This window comes from Hippichthys cyanospilos, chromosome 6 (assembly GCF_059441005.1).
Source record: "Hippichthys cyanospilos isolate Australia breed blue-spotted pipefish chromosome 6, RoL_Hcya_1.0, whole genome shotgun sequence".
Lineage (NCBI taxonomy): Eukaryota > Metazoa > Chordata > Actinopteri > Syngnathiformes > Syngnathidae > Hippichthys > Hippichthys cyanospilos.
Window position 1 is genome coordinate 7,424,983 of NC_142374.1, and position 22,088 is coordinate 7,447,070.

The 22,088-nt window shown below is 37.8% G+C and overlaps 1 protein-coding gene across 4 annotated transcripts in view; it reads left to right on the forward strand.

Annotated features, from left to right (window-relative positions):
* The window catches only part of trim44 (TRIM family member 44), a 51,037-nt gene that overhangs the window by 16,355 nt on the left and 12,594 nt on the right, over positions 1-22,088 (forward strand). For all 4 annotated transcript variants that reach the window (XM_088416207.1, XM_088416208.1, XM_088416209.1 and 1 more), the window contains 2 exons: positions 2,769-3,056; positions 8,260-8,282. In XM_088416207.1, the coding sequence (XP_088272333.1) occupies positions 2,769-3,056; positions 8,260-8,282 (311 nt within the window). The remainder of the gene's footprint in view (positions 1-2,768; positions 3,057-8,259; positions 8,283-22,088) is intronic.

A 22,088-nucleotide genomic window follows, 5' to 3' on the forward strand; every position in this document is an offset into this window, starting at 1 on the left:
TTTTATCACTGATTGGATGTCAGTTAGCGAATCAGCGCACAGGGCAAGAACAAGAAGTGATGAACAAGGATCAACAGGAAGGAAGGGAAAGCTTTGACAATATTCTCATTTTGCATGTTGTCACCCATCCATCCATTCATTTTCCAGAGCTGCTTATCCTAACTTAAATGCCTACATTTAAGTGAAAGGTGTGGCGCGACCATCAACTAAACATGCTGTTAAATGTTAAACTATCAAAGCCACTTTCAAAAAAAGTTTTGTGATTTGTGTTTTTGGTTAAAAATAAAGCTGTTTATTTTTTGTACTGCGTCTCAAAAACGTGGTATCATTGCACATGTCCTTGTCAGAATGCATTCCAGCAGTATTGCAGCAGTGTCTCTGTTTTCCAGGTGATGTCAAATAAATCTCTGCTCACATTGAGAATGGCTGAATGACAAAATGGATATGAATACAAAATCAAATAGAAAAAATAGTTTGATATATATTTTCAAAAGGAGGGCCAAGCGAACGATGCGCTAAATAGCAGAAATCATGCTTCAGGTGTTTCACATCATGACATTTGGTTGGGGAAAACTCAGGTTAATGTTTTTTTTTTCCTAAGTAATGAGTCATGACTAAAGAGATCCTTGGTGGGGAAACAGAGGTGTATTAAAAAAGTACTGGAGTGAGCAATAAAATTGCTTTGAAAGCCAAACAGATGGCCTGTTGTCGCAGAAAGAGCCTCTGCGGTCTCCAGCTACAGATGAGATGCATGAAGTTTACCTCCAGGGAATCTGCTTCAAACTATCAATTAGCCACAGCATCATAAAGACCTTTCGGTGTTGGAAAGTAATATTCACTCGTTGAAGTACATCTATATTTGTGTCATTTTGCCCTTGTTTTCTTGAACAATGCATGTTATTTTCATTTACTACATGTGAGTTTCCTGTATTTAAACCCACTATTTGTAAGATATTAAGGGAACCATTCAACAAGATATTGGAGATATTTAAATAGGCTTGAAAGGAGTGTTTATTCCATGATTCTGATTACCACAATGTCTATCAACAGACCATTTATAGCAGTGGCGTTGAATGTTCCAACTCAGCAGTTGTAGCATACAATACCAATGGGAACATTGTGTTTGTGAATTGGTATGCATGTAGATTAATTAGCAAGCTGAAAAGATAAACCCAAATGAAACAATTATGACCCTTTACGTGCCCCTGTGAAATGATTATCTTGGCTCATTACACTTGTTTGACTTATGGCAAGATGTGATTATATCATCGTATCAAATTTGCTGACCCGTTACTGAAGTTGATGAAGTCTTCTGCATGTTAGTGAGCAGAGTGCTATTACATTTTTTTTTTCTATCAGCATAAAATAATTGCAGGGGTGAACTTGAATTCAATTTAGTTGTTGTTTAACCTACCCTGAAAAAAGTAGCTTTAACAACCACCATTTGACTGGAAATTTCATTATTCATCCTTTTCATCACCTTAACCATTTTTTATGAATTGTTTGGTATTGCATGTCTTTACATGCTTTGTGTGTACCAGTTAATTGACCCCCCAAAACTTGGGCTTCCATTGAAATATTTTGGAGCTTTTTAGCATTATTCAAGCATTTAGTTAAATATCTATAAGCTGGCCACACCAGCATTACAGTTGCAAGTATAAGCCTATCTAAATCCTTTTTTGTATCATACTGTATTTTTAAAGTTCCTCTGTATTTAGGAATACTATTCGGAATATATTTTAGTACTAGTTGAAGTTTTAGGCAACAAAAAGGTAGGAGATACTTTAGCCAAAAATATTTTCTGTATAATGTCAATCCTTTTCATGGATGTAAAAAACATACTGTAATTCTTTTAATGCCAGCAGTATCTCACTGAGCAGAAGCCATACATGGTTGTCTCCCTTAAGGACAAATGTTTGTCTTCTCTATCAACACTATTGGGATTATTCTCTAAAATATCTCTTGTGAAAGACGCACTTGCCTTCACTGGCACAATGCTGTTGTTGCACAAATCAGAATAATGGTGCTGTAACTCCTGGCTATACCAATTCATTGACTCTAAACTTTATTTATTTTTTGTTGCAACACCACAAATAATGGACCTGTTCTTCCACATTTTTCAAAAGAAGATGTTGTTTATAAACATTGGGTCACATTGCACATTCATAAATGCATCTTCCTGAATACAGTAATGCCTCACTTTTCGTGGTTAATTGGGACCGCCCACCAGCTCAGGCTCCTTACCCACCAGCGAGTGGATATAATGCCCCTATAGCTAGTTTCTATAGCTGGGGATCGGTCTGCCAAGGTCACTGCCCTGAGCCACCGCCGAGTTCTTTTTGCAACCCAGCGCTTTGGCCCCTCCCACATGTGGTGAACTCATAGGAAGACGAACCCCAACGAGATCAAAATCGCCCATACCTTTGTGGACACTTGTTAAAAGTTTGTCACTGAAGTGGAAACGTTCCAAATTTTCTTGCAACAAGCATTATAGGCTAACGTTTGCAAACATTTTACATCTTGAAAAAAATTCTGATCAGAACAAATTCTTACTCGATGAAAAGAGCTGTTGCCTCCGCCAATTTTGACCAACATTCGTCGCACAGCGGGATCGGGGCTTAAGGAGTGCAAGAGTAAATATACAGTATGTTTTATAATTGGATTAAGGAGTGCAAATATATCTAGTTAAATATACAGTATGTTTATAATTGCCTATTTTTGTTATGTAATAATGATTATACTTCTCTGCCCTTTCAACAATAACTCAGATGTCTGCTGTGGAAATGGAGGCATATGTGAGCAGTCAATTTGCTGCACTTCGCAAAATGGTAACTCTGGAGGAAAAAAGAAGCCTACACCTTTTGGATCTCAAAGAGGCATTCCTGACGGCATCTGCTGCTGAGAAGATTGCGGAGATCAATGTCCAAACTGAGCGTCTCCAGGAAGAAATGGCCAGCATTACACACCAGCTCTGCTTGCTGGACCAGGGAAAAATTAGCCAAGCACTGGCAGTAGGGGGCCTCATAGAAGCATCAAGACCAGGTCACAGATTAACGGTAACTCTTTCTCCATCTCATTACCCTTCCTGTACTTCTTCCACTGCAAGGCCAATTATTGCTGTCCCCTCTTCCGAAAAACATCACAATCTGGCATAGATACTCATTGTGTAACCCACCGAGTTCACTCTTCAATTAGTGGTCAGCCAGCCTAGAGAATGATTTTTTATTTTAGATTTTATTTTTTTGGTTTGGGTTGTTTTTGTCTTCTTCCTTCATTCAAGAACTACTGCTAAATATCTGAAAATGATCTCCCTAGAATATCAAACATTCATGCAGGTGCCATGTATGTCTCATAGTTACACATTTGAACAATTCAGATATATCCCTTTTTTGTTGGTGCACAGGTATGCAAGACATTACTTCTTTAAAATGCCCCCCCCCCAAAAAAAAAAAAAATCAAATCAACACTAACGCTTGCCACTAAAAACTTTATTTGACTGTCACAGATGGAGGAATATAGAGTAGTTAAAATAAGCTATGTGGGTAGTAATTCCACTGTATAAACATTGAACTGTGATTGTATTCTTTTAAGTGTGTTTACTGTCACTCGAGTTCTGTACAAAAACATGCCTGAGCATATTGCACATTTCTTGTTAGCCCTTGTTAATTTTGTCTTATTTCTGAGGTGAGGTCCACAGTGTTTCGATGGTTTTTTGAAAAGTAGTGCAATAAAAATGCAGATGTTTTCTCTAACACGATTGTACATTTTTCATAGTAATCAAAAATAATAATTATCGTTTTGGTCTTTATAGGAAGTGATGTGTTCTAATGTTGGACATAGGCAATCCGCTCATTTCTAGTTAATCCACCTTTATAGACAGAACTAATGCAGTTCAAATGTGATACTTGCTCAAATATGTTCCTCTAGATCTAAAGAGATTTCTGCGAGGAAGATTTTAAAGTGATATTTATAATTTTTGTTCCTTTGACTTTTCCATGATACCCCTGATAATTGAACTATATTAATTTGATTCCAAGGTCAGCTACCTAAAAAGTGGGTAGTAACCCTGTCTGCAAAAAGAAAAAAAAGCATAATTTTACCCCTGGGGGCAGATTGACATTGCATTGATTCATCTTAGCATGAAGCAAACTGCCAATGACTTCATTGTAATTAATGCATTTATTGTTCAACCAGAGATTGAGGCTATAAAGACACTGTTGTCAATAAGCAATTATATGCTATTGACTGGTCAAAATAAACACTCCACCCTACAATTCAGAATGATTCTGCATACTGTTACCCATACTGTATCTAGTCTGTTTCGATGCTGGTCAGTATTTTGTCTGGGCTACGGATTCCTCCCTCGAATATTGTTTTTACAGTTTTGAGATCAGTGCTTCTGCACCAAGATTGATTGGAAATGTTCCAGAGATTTAAACTCTCTAATAGTTAGTGCGTTTCCTCACATCTTATTTAAAAACTAAAGAGGAAGCATCTACTGCTCTCGTGGCTGCACATTAAAACATCACCTTGCTTTATTTGTCAAAGATTACCATCAGCTGGGGGATCTTTAGTGTACTCAATGCCGCATCGGGTGAGTTTGACATTAGCAGTAATTGTATCTCTACTGCAGATTGTTTTTCTAGCTGAGAAATGATGGGGTAGGGTAATTAATTCATTGCTATTGATTATTTTCTCTGTTTAAGGCAAGATAATACAAGGTTCCGATGGATCCTTAAAAAAAACCTCATAACATGGAATCTGTGACTCTAAAAACAAGGCCTTGATTGCTATTAGATGTCTCCAGTCAAATTTTCAAAAGTCTTCATAAGTGGCAAGACGTGATAATAGGATTATAGGAATATACTGTAAATTTTAGACTCTGAGTCGCTACCTTTTTCCCATGTTTTGAACGCTGCGACTATCACTGTGATGCATTTGTTGCACTTCAAGTAGACGGTATCTTCACCCAGTCTCAAAGGTGTTTAAGGTAGGGTCTAAGTACCAAAAGTCAGCGCTTTTATTGGTCATTGATTTTGCGGCGATTTTGCGAAATACATATAGTGCTTTACTTTTTAGCTTCTTATCTGCTCAAGAAAACAAGTTGAGCTCAATTAATGGCTGTGAGAGCTCATAGCATCTGTGGAATCACGCTGAGTAAATAAGATCCTCAGTTCTGCTCCAATTATCATTCTTACTCTTTTACATAAAAAGGACTGCATATGTTAAGCAAATAGAGGAATAGCAGTGTCTTTGCGAATGTATTGTACTGCCAGTAGATTGCATGCTTTTCGAGGATCTTTGCATATCTCGAGTGGACCTTGCAGTCCCACCCAGACCTCCTACCCTGCTGAGCCTGCTCAAATATTAAAAACAAACAATTTGACAAGGCATAAATTAAACTTTTAGCTTGATGAGGCAGACGGCAAGCCGCTGTTCACTGGCTGACACTGATCAATTTTCTTTAGTTTTGTGCTTCCAACTACCCAACAATGTCTGCAAGAGGCTGTGCCACTATTCATTCAGGCTGTAGTTGAGGTCCAGCACTACAGTACAATCAGTGCAGGATGAGATATTGGAGCCAATGTAGTAACTTGTAGAAAATCTGCCAAACTGTTCTGGCTTTACTCAGTAAATCAATTTTACTCAAAATATTTTAAGTCACAATCAAATTAAGCCGAAAAGCAAGTTTATAAAATATTTTATAAACCTGTAAAAATACATAGAAACATGTGTGCTGGCTTATGAAGCAAAGAAAATATATAAACTGCCAAAGTATCATGAAAAGTATAGCATTACTGTAGAGCCATATTAAGGCATCCATTATCTAGTACGTACCTAAACTAAGCAATGAGTCACCAAAAAAGGTATTAAATAGTGAAGAAAACATACATATTCATAAATTAAGCAATAAGTCAACCTAAAATATCATAAAATACTATAAACATCAGGCAAGTGCAAAGTTGGCTTTTCTCTACGCAAAATTAAAGCTGATTTAGTCACATAACTTCCATTTTCAGTGCGTTACTGGAGAAACATTAGTTGGCATGGGACAAGATACAAATTCGATGGGATAAAATATCTCACCAGATTGAGTCTACAAGAATAAGCGATGATGAGATTTTTGCAAAATTTTCCAAATAAAAAAATAACTACAAATATAAATTTTCTTCAGGCTGCAATTAACAATCTAAAGTTTTTCCAAATGGTGCTACAATAACAAATGAGGCAGCTGAGATCACTCAGAATAGTTGAAGAAAATGCTTCCTTTTCACATGCTGTTTCAAGAAAAGTTGCAGCTGAGCTCTTCATTGTTGAACATGAATAAAATAAAAAATAAAGTTTAAAGTGCCAAACATTAAACAAATATGAACTACAATAGTGATTTTACTTTGGGGCACAACAACAAGCCATTCATGGTGCAGCAAACTACCATTTGTCTAATATTTAATGGTCATATATATTTTTTTAATTTCTTTGATTTTTTTTTTTTTTTTTTTTTTTTTAAGAAATACAAGCATGTCCACATTGTAAGTGTCCAACGGTGCTCCTTGGGGAGTACCCATACCACCTTCTGTGGAAAAGACACGTGCACTGGCAACTGATGGCGGAAAAAACACTCAGTGAAAGTAGCATAAACATGTTAGCCATTTTAGCTGTGTTAGTTAACCGCATGAACAACAGCTTTACTGATAGACAAGCCAGGAAGTGGACGTGATTGGCTGCGGCAGCCAAAGAGAATGAGTTACCAAGAGGAGGCTCCCCCTGCAGGCTGCAATTGCCCATTAAGGCATGGGATGTGGGGGGGGGTTAAATAACTATGGTTTTAAATAACTAACTGGAGATACCAATTTTGCCGAATTTGGATGGTTTTAAATAACTAACGCGATATATTGCCATTAAGGTTATCAGCCCAAAGCAAACTAACTCTGCGACTAAAGTGATACAGCCGCTCGAGGGCGTGAATTAGACGCCGAAATCCACTGCCTTCCAACATCAAAAATGGCTTCATATCGAGCTCAATGTACTTAGCAAAACCCCGTGTTATTTTGATCATTCTTGTCCGTGATGGGTCTAGTAAAGATGCAAAAGTGATTCTTATTGTTGCTTGCTTGATTGAAGGTGCTTTTGAAGAGCTGGCTAGCAGTCAATGTGTTACCACCCTTTTCCTCAATTGGAAAACCAAAATGTTGCCACACAGATGATTTAACAGTAATCGGAGCATTGTGTTTCTCCTTTCTCTTTTTCAATTAATGGCAGATTGCAAACAATCTTAAGGTGCATACTGACACCGACTGTGCAATAGTGTTGCACTCACGCCTATCCATTGCACTTCTGGTTAAATAAACCATACCCTCCATGTAAGGGCTTCATAACGAGCAGACTTCAAATGAATGATCCCAATAAAATAAACACAGATTAAGAGATTGTCAATTAACTAACAATTTGCTTCTGTTTTGATTCTGACTGTGGATGTATGTTTTTGCTGCTGCTCATCGCAGGGTCGCATCTTTTTGAGTGAGATATGAAGCTGTGGATCAATCAAAAAAAATCCAGAGATAGCCTAATTTAACTACATTTCCATTGTTTTCAAATATTTCTTTTTTTAACAAACTTAAATGGATTGACTGTGTTTACCTACATACAATATTTGGGTTTAGGGCAGGCTGTCAAAATTGGGAGAAATTCTGGAATATCTCAGTTTACACGTGTTAGCAGATAGGGATATGTTGATAGTATTTACTTAATCAAGACCGCAACGTATGGATGTCATGACCCACATAGACATTTCCCACTTCTTATGTTCATTCTCAATAAAACAGATTCTATTCATGTCAGTCACCACAGTAATCAAATAAAATATTACAAAATAAAAAATTACATAAGAGTGTGGCTCTTATGTTGCATTTGAGTTTCGCCCTATTAGTTTACCCCACACAGGAGAACTTTGCTTATTTTTCTGCGCCCGTTTGCTTTGACAAATAAATAGTATCGTGGAACATATTATACGTAGTTTTGTATCACAAAGACTAACATTCCTCCATCAAAAAGACCCAGAGAGAGAAAAAGGGGAAAAAAAAGAAAAGCATTCCCTATAATCACAAAATGAGATGAGAATTAATGGGTCAGATTCAGAGCAACACCAGCTGTGGCCCCAGTTAATTTGAATTATGTTGTTTACTTGTACTTTATTACCCACATCACCTCCACAATGACTTTTAGTATTTTATTCTTACTTTTGTTTCTCTCTCTTTTCAGCGTGACTTGGAGGCCAGGCCAAGGTAAGAATGACAATTTGACCCATGTTTAATTTCCTTCACAGCAGCATGATACTTAAGTGTAAACTAATGTCACATCAAGAACACTTACTTGAGTAAGCTTTGTGACAGGAAATTGAATAAAAACAGGAAAATGAATAAAACAAAACAAAAAATTAACTAGGATATTTGTCAGTCGTCCAGAGTATAAGTCACCTATATTGGAAAATGTATTTGACAAATAAAGCGAGACCAAGAGGAGTGCCGTATTCTGTATGTGGTTACATATGTGAGTTTCTAAGCGCATGTCGTATTGTTTTCTAAAATAAGCCAAAAGACCAACCAAAACCAAAATGTGCAATACATGACATGGGATCAGACACGAAACTCCAAGGCAGATTTATCAAAAGCTGTTATGCTAGCAACATTTAGGTAATAAACACAACAATACTTATTAGTGCTCTTATTTGAAAGCGCGTCTGGTGAGCGGAATGACTTAATAACTGCCACTCAGCAACAGGTGCATTAAAGAATGGTCTAATTAAGCACATTTGTAACAGAGCATAGTGATAAAAACAGGCTGATTCCAAAAATGTGTTTGCGCCTTGCATGGACGTTGGCGCTACTTACTGGGCTTTGATGCAAACCTCCTCAGACAATTGACCGCTTCACAAACTCCATTCCTTCAGCCACATGTGCCACTGCTTGCCCAAATTATATCAACTAAACTTATCAAGCAAGAACATTATGTTACCACATGCAAATTACTCAGTGCTTAAAACACATAAATAATATTTCTCTTAAAGCACAACTCACTGTAAGCCCTTTCCTACAACCTTTCCCATCATGCTTTGTGGAATTTACACGTAACACTTGTGATTGTTGTCATGCCTCTTTAATGTGTTATTTTGTACAGATAGTTATGTTGTTTCTAGTTATGCATCAAGTTATTAATATGTGTGCTGACACATTTAGTGACAGTCGGGCACGTGCAAGTGTGGTTGTTAAAAAAAAAAAGGGGGGAAAAAAATCAATTGTGGTCATTATATTTGCGATAACAGCTATGATGCCCATGTCCTTGTTGATTTGAAGCGTTCCCACCTTTTTTGGGCCCTGGATTTTGACATTTGATGCTTGGCAGCATGCAAATATACAACATCCAAAATAATGTACTTCTGTAGGCAATCTCACTCAGTAGTCAATGCCTAAACATACTCTCTTCTACACCTCCACTACTTCCTTTCCTTCAAAGCCATCCTTTCACATGTCGGTTACGTTGATTTCCCTGCAGGGTAGTTAGTGCTTCTCATCTGTGTGTGCCCTATTGAATCTTTAGAAATTATGATCATTCTGGCCAAGCATGCGAAACCTAATGACAGTCTACAGCTAAGTAAAGGTGTGTATTCTACAGTATATGTATGTAAACTCCTTCTGCAAACCCCGCTCGTGTTTTGTCAGTAGGGTTAGGGTTAGAAGATGCTAATCACTTAAACAATTTGTGCCACATTTTTGTGAAACCAAGCTTTTTTTAAGCTTATGTTGGGTTTAGCCAGTATTCATTCGTAGTGAAAGGACGCCTTTTTACTTTGGTTCGATCATCCCAGACCTTTCCATTCTCAGTCTCGCACTTATTGATCCAGCACCATCTGTCAAAGCAGTCTCTTTTTGTATCCTGGTTGTTTGCCTGAGCTCTCTCCTCAAAGTGCACCTTCTATCCAGAGAGCAAGATATGTCTGCACAGGCCTCAAATATCACCACATATTTTTTTCAGAAAAAAGGAGTGTTATGCTCACACGCTCTACATCCTGTAAAATATATTTGTCACACCAATGTGACATAGATCAGTTGCCCTCAACCAACAGCCATATAAGTGGAGCATATTCATCCCAAAATCTGCATTAGGGTCATTATTTCCATCATGGAGATTAGGAGTTCATGCAATGTTAAGGAAGATTCTTAAAAATATTTTCAGTGAGCTCAAAGATAAGGTGCTGTTATGAAATATAACTCGCGCACATCATGCAAATGTGCACATTGCTCAGCTGCACATGTGAAATACAGAAAGCTCACATGTGGTTTACTTATCATGTAAACACAAGTTATAAGTTGAGCCTGTGTGTGATACCGCACGATCATGTTCTTTATTAATTTAGTGGGAACAACATGTCATTGAGGGGTCAACCAATATTATATAAGCTCCAAATTTGGAGCAGATGGCTGCAAGGCTGGACTGAAGGGTGAGATGCAGCTGCCCGTGACCAAGGTTAATTTCTACATTTTACAGACTCCTTGATATAATTACTCTCAAGTCCTCTATATCACAGAAGAATTTAGTTTTGCAGAATCTAATGTAGCTAGTGGAAAATAATTTTGCATAACCTCTCACTGGCCTCATTGTCTCAGAACCAGCGGCCGGGCACATGACCGCACACAAGGGTTTTTTTTTTTGTTTTTCTTTTTTTAACTCAACTGGAACCATGATTGACAGCAGAGAGGGACAGCCGAGGGAAGTGGGCAGTTGACGAAACACCAGTACTTGCCTGATGGCCCCGCTTCAAAGCCAGAACATTTGATGCAGTTTCCCTCAGGGCCACTGTCACATGCTTGTCTCCCAACTGGCCAAGGAATGCCACAGGATCCCCTGAAAAAGCTGTACAAAGTGACTCGGAAGAGGGAATTTGGGGCTTCTTTGCTGTAGCTGCTGCCCTGTGACCCAGCCCCTGAAAAGCAGAAGAAAATTGACGTGTCATAAGTGACATCCTACATTTTAATTATCGTAATGTGCTGTGATGTTGCTTCATATTTTTTTCCATGTACTTATTAGAATTACTATATAGGTTTATGCTGGGGCCTATTGGTTCATTAGCTTACGTTGCTTTAAGAGTGCTTCTCGTATTGACCTGCTCTCTGGACAGACAGAAAGCTACAATCCCAGAGAGCAAAGATAAGGGCTTAAGTGTCTTCAATGCATGCAAGACTACAGTGTGGCAGAATCGGGTTACGACTGTGTTCGGGCTGATGCACTCAAGTCTGTGGCGCCAATAAATAATGGATTGTTAATCCACGTGTGCAAAATACATCTCCCTTGCATATCCTTCCTCGCCTTTTCTTTTTGCTGTTTGTGATGCATGTGTGTACTTGTGTTTGCCCTCACACTTGTAGTTGAGGGCAACTCTGGTGCTTTTTTGAATTACACTTTATAATTTGAGAGAGTTATTTTGGGGCCAACAGTGAAAGCCTTATCAGTATGAATAATTCAATGACAAATTCAAATACAGTAGAACCCCTAGATAGAAACACTTCTGTACACAAAATATTCACTTTACGTATAAACATGTGGCCAATTTTTTGCCTCTTGATACAAGAAAAAATTCAGTATACGAGCAATAACTTGCATGCTCCAAGACAAAACTTGAAATTCCCGCCAGCTTCACCGTCAAAGAAAACAACAGTCACTTAGTTACACCCTTCTTTGAGTACTGTTACCATACAGACTATACATGCCCACATGTTCAGAGCAGTCAGCCAAGAAGTGAGAGGCAAATTTTAAAAGAATCAGGAGTTTTACTTCCAGGTTAGACATATAAAGACTTTCTAATTTGATTTATAGAATAATTGTTAAAATAATATTTTAAAAATAGCCAATAGTGACAGCCCTTATACAGAGATCCGATAATCTGATATATGACAGATATTCTTGCGTGTAATTTACATATGTAAAATGTAACGTACCTAATATAATGTAATATGCATGCACCTTGGTGTGGAATGTCACCCAGCCATGTTTTTTTAAAGTGCATTCTCGTGATACTGCTTCCATCTACTCCCCTGTACTTTTTAACCTGTACCAACCCAATCCTGTGATTAAAGGTAAAGTTGCCACCCAAGCGCAAGAGTGTACTTTTCGTATTACTCCCCAAAAATGTTACCTCTAATGTATCTTAATCTACACTGAATTTTGGGGGGGTCAAATCCAAGTGTTATAATAGTCAATCCAGTAAACATAAATCCTGACTTCTAACGGATGAGTAACAGCTCTTTTTTTTTGCAAATTAGTACAGTGACATTTCGTGCCTTCAGTTCGTCGCAAATTTGATTTTTCAAAGGACTGTCACCTCACAGAAGCACTGAATGCAGTGCAGCACTCCCACACTCAATTCCAACATGGAGTCTGAAGCAATTTAATAGCCCTATAGTTGCCTTGTATTAGCAGCAGGTAGGAAGCACAACCAGTAATAGTGAGAAAAAAAAAAAAGTTAAATATTGTGTATTTTAAAGATGAATTTATATTTTATTTTAAATAGAGGTCAAATACATTTTCATGGTTGAAAAAAAGATGTAAGAAATTATTCGACTTCCAAATAAATAATTTGACTTTGGTGTACGGATTGATGTGTTGCATATCTGTTACGATACTTATTGAAACTAAATGCTCTTGTTTTGTTTGTCTGATATATTATGCTTACCTTTAATCATCAACACAGTATCCAATTTGCTACCTATATAGTGACAATAATATTTAGACCGTCATTCATTTTGAAAACCCACTACAAATTGATGGGAGGTCCGCTCAAAGCAACATATGTTTTATGACATCCACGAAGATCAATGATTGGTTTGGGAGTTAGATTAACTAGTTATTTCACTTGAGTTCTCCCAACAAACACAAACCAAAACGCCAACAAATACATCACAATACAACAAGAATTGACCTTAGCCTGTGGCTTCTTTCTATATGCTACATGCATTGTTTTGATGCTTGTTGTCCTCTTGGAATGCTGTCCTGCAATCTACTTGATTGGTAAGAGTCGTGTTTTCATTTTCTTTATATCCACGGAAGTCTGGGCTTACCAACCAGTGTTGACACATATGCCCAAATTTTGTAGGTTCTGCGCCATTATTCACTGAAACCACTGGCGATTTGTATTTGTAATTGCTCACTCACTCGCTCGCTTGGCACATTCTTCTCTCTCTGAAGCCGTCGTGCATGTGCTGCATTCATGTAATACCAGTAAACGGCAACTTCAAATAATCCCTATTGCCACTTGATTGCCTCGGGGAACTCACCCCTTCACAGATTACTATGCCGTGTCGCTACAGTAACTAGATACTGCTGGGTTCAGCTCAACAGAGAGCTTTGTGATAATGGAAAAAATGGATAATCACAATTATTTTGATTTCGATTGGAATTACAATTAATAGAAAAAAAAGTAAATCAATAGAATTAACTATAAATATAGGGACTTTCCACCGTAAATCTGTATTATTTTGCACCACAAACATGCACATATACATGCACATTACATTATGTAGGGATAGAATTACAGATCTTATTTCAGTTTGTTGAAGATGAGGGAAGATAGTGGCAGACAGAATCAAGGTGCAATGAATCAGTGTCTTATCGAGCCCTTGGCCTTAGGTTGGATGTGTTCAGACAGAAATAGCTGACACACATCTATTCACACACACATACACACACACACACACACACGCACACACACTTGGCAGACATCTCCCTTCTCATCGCTCCTACAGTTGACCATAGCAACATCACAGCAAATGTTTGTTGATTCGGTGGGATGGTCCATCTCCCTCGCTCAGTCCCTCCGCTTTGTTGCCATCCAAGTGAAGTGAGGGAAGCGTTTGTGAATGTTTTCATGTTTAATTTAGCAGCCCTACCAAAAGCCCTGACACCATGTACATATATAGTACTGAAGGGAAAATGGAGGTAGATTCAATTACCCAAGGATTTGAATTTGTAAGATTTGTACACTGTGCAAAATCACTGTGTTTCTGGTCAGTCTCACAATCAGTGCTGCATAAATGTTTGCAGCAATAACTTTTTTTAGGGCATCACTTCTAAAAATTAGGATGTGGTAAGACAGGAGCAAACTTGAATCCGCAAGTCTTCAAGAAATTGGTATGGAAGTGTATCTATTAACGGGGTGAACTCTATTGTATCTGCCAAACAAGTAAAATATCACTTTGCACATTCTGGGAGATTGATGTTGTCAACATCATTTTTTTTCCCATAAACATTTCATGATGCTGGCCATCTCTTCTAATATTAGTTACTGTTCATGCTTAGTTAAACAGATCATGAACTGATAATTGAAATTCATCTATGTTGTTTTTCCTGTTCTGAGGCCATTCTTTTATGAATGTGTTATGAAAATAAACTAATCAAATTTAATTTTGCTTCTTCGTATTGTTCACCTGAAAGGCAGTTGCAGCCCAGAACGCATAGCAGTGCCAGCATAGGCAAGCAAAATCAAAGGTGACAGGCATAACATTTCCATTGCTTCCAGGAACAAAAATTACGTGTGGTGGTGGTGGTAGTGCTGTCAAGATTTGGGCCTACTAAAACCGTGCTTTTATTAGTACTGAATCAGATGTGGTTTTAATAGTGGCAGGTTTCTGCTGACTCCCATTTAAAATGTGTTCCTAGTCTTGTCTTGCACTGTTAGTCATGCTTTATCCGACTGGATTAGAAGTGGCGACTTACTGTATGTTCAGTCTAATTGGGTAAATTTCTGGTGGTGGGCACAGCACTCAGTTATGGCAACATTCACGCTTACTTTCTCCACCTGCACAGTGAACAAACAATATCTAAAACATTTTTGTGTCGTTTCTTATTAACATGTCTCGTTATGTGAGGTTTTCTGCTTTAGGATTCATCATCCACAGACAGCAAAAATGCTCTTTACTTTTTGATGACATTGGCAGTTGGTAGCAATTTGAAACATCAGCCAGCAACACCTCCGGGGTGGAATAACATCAGTGACCCAAATGTGCAATTTTATCCATCCATCCTTCTTTCCATCTTTCCCTCCTTGAGATCCAGTAGCTCAAGTGTCCTCCTGCGTTCCAAAATCATGCATAAAGAATTCATAAAGCTGAAAAAAATGAAAAAAATATGTATAAATGAACATATAGCCTATTGATTTGTTGTTGTTTATTTAACATATTTAATATTGGAGTAATCCAAAAGTAACCGTTAAATTACTATACTATGGTACTTGGATTTTGTTGCTATTTTTGTGGTTTTTAACAGGTAACTAGTAAATGTATAGGAAAAGATTTTCAAAGCTGATGTCACTGCATTTTTCCATTTTGTCAGTCTACATACTGAATATTTGTCTATTCTTGCGGTAGTCTGAAAAACATGTCAGATCCGCGCTTACTGTTGGCCTATTAACCACCTAAAACATAAATAACTGTCCTGACTGAATCTGTTTAAAGGGTTAAGACTTCCCATTAGTCCCAAGTACTCTTAACACAGTAATGCAGGGCGACCGAAGTCTGCTTATGTAGGGAGGAAGATCGCTGTCAAAAATATGTATGCATGTTTCACCTTTCGTATGAGTACGACTTTCTCGAGATGTGTTTTACCATTCGTTTGAGTACGACTCTTGCGAGATCACGTCTTTGCATGAATCTCCTCTTTGGATTCGCGATTCTCTCCTTTGGATTTCTGGATCTGCTACTTTGCATTTGGGTTTGAGTTGAATTTGCAAAATGAAATGTAGTAGTTGCTAGAAGTTTCCTGTTATTCTTAGCTTGTGACTGATTTTCTTGTAAGTTGGGGAGATGTTCAAATACTTATGGTTGACTTTTCCCATTACTTCAAGTGTCGGTCTCCAAGCTTCCCTCAACGCGACTACTTAAATATCGTGCTAAATATGTGAGTTTTCATTTTAAATTCCCATGTACAGGCTAACTTTCCTGTTTTCATTCATTTTGCCGCTGAATAGTTAAAATAATTGAGTAATAAAAAGGTTTGCAGAGCAATTCTTTTATCCCACAGTGGGTTTAACACTAGCAGAAAGCAGGAACGGGTGTCCCAGTGATTCATTTATCATTTACATATAAGTTGCGATTTGTTAAAATCTGAAATTTGTGTGTTGTTTAACTCATCTGTCTTGAGTGACCTCACTGATGGCTTGAATGACCGGGTTTGGATGCAATGGCTAGTTTTTTGATGACAGAATACTTTGCCTAAATAGGCAATCTGTTCTTCACCGGTGTTTCACAGCACTTTTTCTTCTTTTTGTCCTCCTCACCATATGTGCCTTTGATGTCCCTCCACTACCGAGAACGGTTCAAAAAGAGGAGGAGTCGGTATCATTTCTCAACAGGGTGTAAACAGCATTTTAATTTCAAAGCCCTGCAGTGCAATCCAGTTTCTCTGGTAATATGTCGGGAAACCTGGTAATTTTGCTGATGAAGATGGCACCAGCATTTTACTGTTTGAGAAGGGGCTGTGACAAAGAGGCAACAGGGGGCAGGACTGCCAGCCTGCCAAGTGTGTAGGCACTGCTGTGACCAGTTGGTCCTCATAATGGCTGTTTGGCCCTGTGACAGAGACAGTTTAGTAGTCACGTCAGCCTAAAAAGGTCTTCTGAAGTAATCCTGAAAAGATGATGCCTTGCGGTAGGATATTAAAAAGGTTGAGAAGATAGGCGGGGGTAAATATTGGAAGAGTCACAAGTGATTGGAAAGAGAACAGATACATAAGATATCATCTGCTTAGGTGATATCAGACAATGGGCAAAGTTGAAGTAGAAAGTAAATTGAAGAGTAGAGTCCATATACTGTTGGTGCTCACTATTCATTATTTCTAAGCTGAAGCTGTGCACTCTCAGAAGAACAGATAAAGCTTTATCTCCCCAATGTATTTCTTTTGACTTCTTTGTCATTTGGACGTGAAATTCAAACTTGCACTATAGAATTTTCAATTCGAGTCTTGTTGCTTACGTTAAATCCATAATGTATTGGAAAGACAGATTTTGCACTACTTGCAAAAAAACAAAAAAATTAAATAAAAAACTGACTAGGATGTTGTATAATGAAGTAAAATAAATGCAACTTGTATCTCAGAATTCTGCGAAAAGTAGCTGATAGGGGCTTGGTAACCATCTTGCTTACCTCTCTGGGCAGTAATTTCAGGCTAACAAGAACAGATTCCTATTAAAGTTAATTTGGTGAGAACCGACAGGACTTTTGATTGTTTTTGCTACATTAAGCGTTACAGTAGAATACTTAAAATTGTAATATGGACAGTCATTGATCATGATTGTATATTTGTTTTGAATATTTGTTTAAAATGACACTCAAACCTCTGTGCGACCACATCGGCGACCACATCGGATTCACGCATTTCCCAACCAGATTCATGGCAAAAATATATGTATTTTGGATAAAAAGTGAGCATATGTCCATGATACTACATTTTACACAAATACTTACTATAGCTTAGATTTCCATCCATCCATTTGCTTAACCGCTTGTCCTCTCAAGGTTTGCAGGCCTATCCCAGCTGTCTTTTGGCAACAGGCATATGTTGGGTCTATGTTGGATTGCATGTTTGAATGAAGGGTATATTTTTTATTTTGAAGCAGGCACAAAAGACAAACTTCCTTTATAATATATATAAATCCCTATAACCTTAACATTAAAAATGATCAGAAATTGCCCATCAGTCAGTTAAGTGAAATATTATTGAAACCATTAAAATTAAAACCTAGTAATTTATTCATATCTAATGGAATCAGACAGATTTTTCACTCAAACACTGCCCATATCACAGAATCTCAATTGGTCTTCACCTACCCCACACAAGCTGGTAGCTTCGGTTCCACTGTAGACCGAGGGTTGTAGTTTTGACACTTGTATGCAGATCATTTCCTGTAGTTGTCCCATGCATGGGACGTAACAAAACTCCACCGTTACGCTCTGGCTGGAGTCTACTCCACAGATGAAAATTGACAACTGGACAATTTCAGAAGTGCCCGTGCTCTCACCCACAAAAAGTGAATATGCACTAGTCTGCACGCCAAACAATGGCGTTTCTGATCAGTCTCACATTGCCTTTTGTCTGGGCAAACTGTATCACAAACTTTAGGAAGAACGTTTTGGATAAAATCCTCTGTAAATCTTTAGGTCGATTTAGCAATATTTTCTGTGACAGTAGCCTGCCTTCTCGATTTGGCTTTTCTGAGCCGAGCCTGTTGAGATTTGAGACATTGTTTTTATTCTCCGACCTTCTGTATTATTTGTTCCATGTCCATAGTCTTGTCTTTGTCTATGTGTTTCGTTTCATGATGCCGTTTCATTACACACTTTAGCCACACAGAAGGCTTACAGGTTTTCCAGCTACCTCTATGAACGTGTAACCCGACTGCCACTTTGTTTGAAACTCTCGGTTCTCGGTGTCCACCCTCCATGTTGGAATTTTCTACGAGTATTTGATAGTTTACTTTTGCTGTTATGCTAGCTAATGAATTCTGATGAAGAATGAAAAGCAGCCACCCTCCGCTTGGGCGCTCCACAGCTGCATTGTGATAAATGTGGTAATGTTGTGTGTAAAACACCTGCGTTCCACAAGCTGCAATAGGCCTGTGGGGCGGTTCTAATAATAAATCCATATCATTCCAGGTGCCGTAGAAAACCTTTTTATGGGCCGGATCTGGCCCGCGGGCCATGACATTGACGTGTGCTTTAATGGGTCTATGAGTTAATTTGACAACCACACAATATTATGTATCTCAATAATTGTATAACCGATCAAAATAGGAGTTGTGGGATGATGCATAACCATGTATAGCCAGTTACTTGGCTTAACTGCGAATGTCAGCTGAGTTATTGGTGATTGTGAAATGTATTATTACTACTACGACTGCTACTACTTTTTTCCTTTTCCTTTGTTAGATTGGGGGGGGGGGGGGGGGGGGGGTCTCCTCATATAGATCAGTCACATTTCCAGTCGGGACAGGAAGCTTACCAATTTGAACAGATACCTCAGAAGAGAATGATGGAATATACTGTTTCAATTATACAAGAATTATCGATTCAATGTGGAATTTGCCATGGATACTTAGCTACATATCAAGTGTTCAATATGCATAATTTGACCCAGATTGGTTTGAGAATAAGATCATTCTTGGATAGTCTCTCTATTGTCCCTTGTGGACACAAGAAATTCAGAAGCACAAAATGAGCCCATGTTGGATTGAGGTCAAAAGGCGCTATGGTAATGTCTCTGCATTAATTCGTCTATGATTAACAGTAGGCATACATGTTCAAATGGTTTGGGAATTCAATCATTTTGTGCTAACATAATTACCCAACTCCTCACACCTGCTGTAGCACAGAAACCTGTATGATCTCTGATCATCAGTTCAGTTTATAATTGTGCATTGCTGACCTTTCGGTCCAGCTGCTCAGTCCGTTTGCAGGTATCCTCAGGATAATACATGTATCACAAACACAGTCGGCAGCATGTGATTCTTTGAAAGAGCAGTTTGCGCTGCTCTTCCTCACCACACAATGTAGGAGTATTTGGTGTATGATGGATTTTTTTTTTATTCTTGGTAATTGCACTTTGCTGCAATGAGTAAGCTTCAGAACACACAAAGGGTCATATGAAAGAGCCGCTAGTGCTTTGTTCCTGCCATGATGCATTGCCTTTTTGTTTTGCCCTGTCTCTTCATTTCCTCCATGAGCTGATTAAGTCTCTATAACAGCCTGGAAACACCACGGGGTGTTACATTATTTTTCAGGGGAACAATGTCCCAGCGAGTGGTACTGTAGGATTAGAGCAATGAATCTGAAAGGAGCAGATTGTCATTGTTTGTTACTCAACCAGCTAAAAAATATAAATCATGTGAATATAAACTTTGAATGTAAACCTTTTTTGTTTGTGTAATTATAGGCATTAAGAAATCACTTTAAGTTTTTTGTTTATTAATAATTTGCATGTTTTACATTAAAATGCAGTACTTTAATCAATGAACGAAGCAAAGATTGACTTCTGACCTGTTCAACATGTCATATTTACTTTATTGTGAATATTATATATTAATGTTTCATTTATAAGCCATACAGAAATATTTCCACGATGATGTTTTTTTACACTTAAGTTTAACTCATTATATACTGTATGTCATCGCAGTGAATAAATTTCTCCCGAAGAGAGCCTCAGATCAAGACGCTGAGGTTCTCTTTGTGAGTGATAAGATGGATAGGGTCATCAGAGAGACAGCACATGTTAGAGTTTTGGGAGATAAAGTCAGAGAGGCCAGACTGAGATCGTTTGGACATGTCCAGAGAAGAGATAGTAAATCTATAGGTAGAAGGACGCTGAATTTGGAATTGCCAGGCAGGAGGTCTAGAGAAAGACTAAATAGGAGGTTTATAGATGTCGTGAAAGAGGACATGAAGGTAGTTGGAGTGGGAGAAGATGCTGGAGCTAGCAGCTTATTTGCTGTGGCGACCCCTGAAGGGAAGAGCTAAAAGGAGAAGACAGCAAATGGATTTATTTTATACCCTGATATAGATTTTAGACTGTAATTGCTTAGCTCCAGGTCTCTGTTGGAATCACTTATGTTCATGACAAAAATAGGGAAAAATAGTCGCATACAACATAACATTTGTGTTCCATCAACATGAGCATCATTGCAAAATGTAACATTTTAGTTATTCGGACATTTCTACAACAATATTACCCCAAATAAATACAGTTTATACATGTGAAAGCAAGCAGTAGTTCTTGCATTATTAAATCAATTAAAAAAAAATCTTGAAAAAAGGCTGCCTCACATAGTGCCTGTAGCTTCTTTGCATTAGAGCAGTGGTGTCAAACAAATTTTTATTTTGGGCCGCATTGTAGTGATAGTTTCTGTCAGAGGGCCGGAATGACTCTGAATTCAAATACATTTTAAGTGTGTTGATCACACATTTACCAAGATTTGATATCAGAAGCCGGCAAAAACTGTTCAAAAGAGATTTGGAGAGTAAGAAAATGTTTGTTTTTCTTCCCCCAAATTTTTAAACGTTAAAGAAAACTTGCAATTTTGGTATTTTAGTCAGAAACCTGAAGTCAAATCAGCATTTCAAGGGCCACAAAAAGTGAGGTGGCAGGCCGGATCTGGCCCCCGGGCCTTGACTTTGACACCTGTGCAATAGAGTAAGTTAATAAACATTTTCACATGATGTACCATGATTGCTTTGTGATGGTTGTAGCTGTTAATGAACACAGAAAAGAAGGTCTATCTATCTATTGGGGTGGGAATCTTTGGCTGTGTCGCAATTCGATTAAATTCTGATTTTCATATTAATTTGTGTTTTTTTTTTTTTTTTTTTTTTTTTTAACAAAATGACCTAAATTATTGATTGGTGTGACCACAGAATAAATTGCCACGCCTGGATTCCATTCCAGAAAAGACCTTGGCATAGCGGTTTGAATTAGCTTCAGGGAATATTACACCTCTTGTCAAAGGGTTTTCAAATTAATCCTAAACCTGTGTGATATTACAAGCTGTATGAGTGATGAAATCTCTGGGATTAGTCAAAGAAATAGTTGAGGATTTATGTTCAAATCAAAGTATTTATGTGGAATAAAGACCTGTTCATATTACCATTTGTGACCTCTGAAGGATCTAAATATATCTTGATGCCATTTTCAATGGACATCATGAAGTAACTTTTTGCCTCAACATTCTTGAGATAATGCTTTTGTCAGGAACGTTAATTGATGGAACAGCAAAAATAGTCATTAAAAGGATGATGTTACATATTCTCTACATGAAAAGAAATGTACATGGGGCAAGAGAAATCCTCTGTAGGAGAACTCAATCTTCTCTTCAACTGATTAGAAAACCAAGACTTCTTCTCCTGGTATGAATCCCTGAATTTAAATGAACTACTGTATTGGTTGACTTGAATGTTTTAATATGCTTTTGTACTTCTGTAATTAGAAATGACTGCTACAGAATTAAATTTAGGTATTTTCCTCAAATACGTTGTAGTTATTGAACGTTTTAATATGCT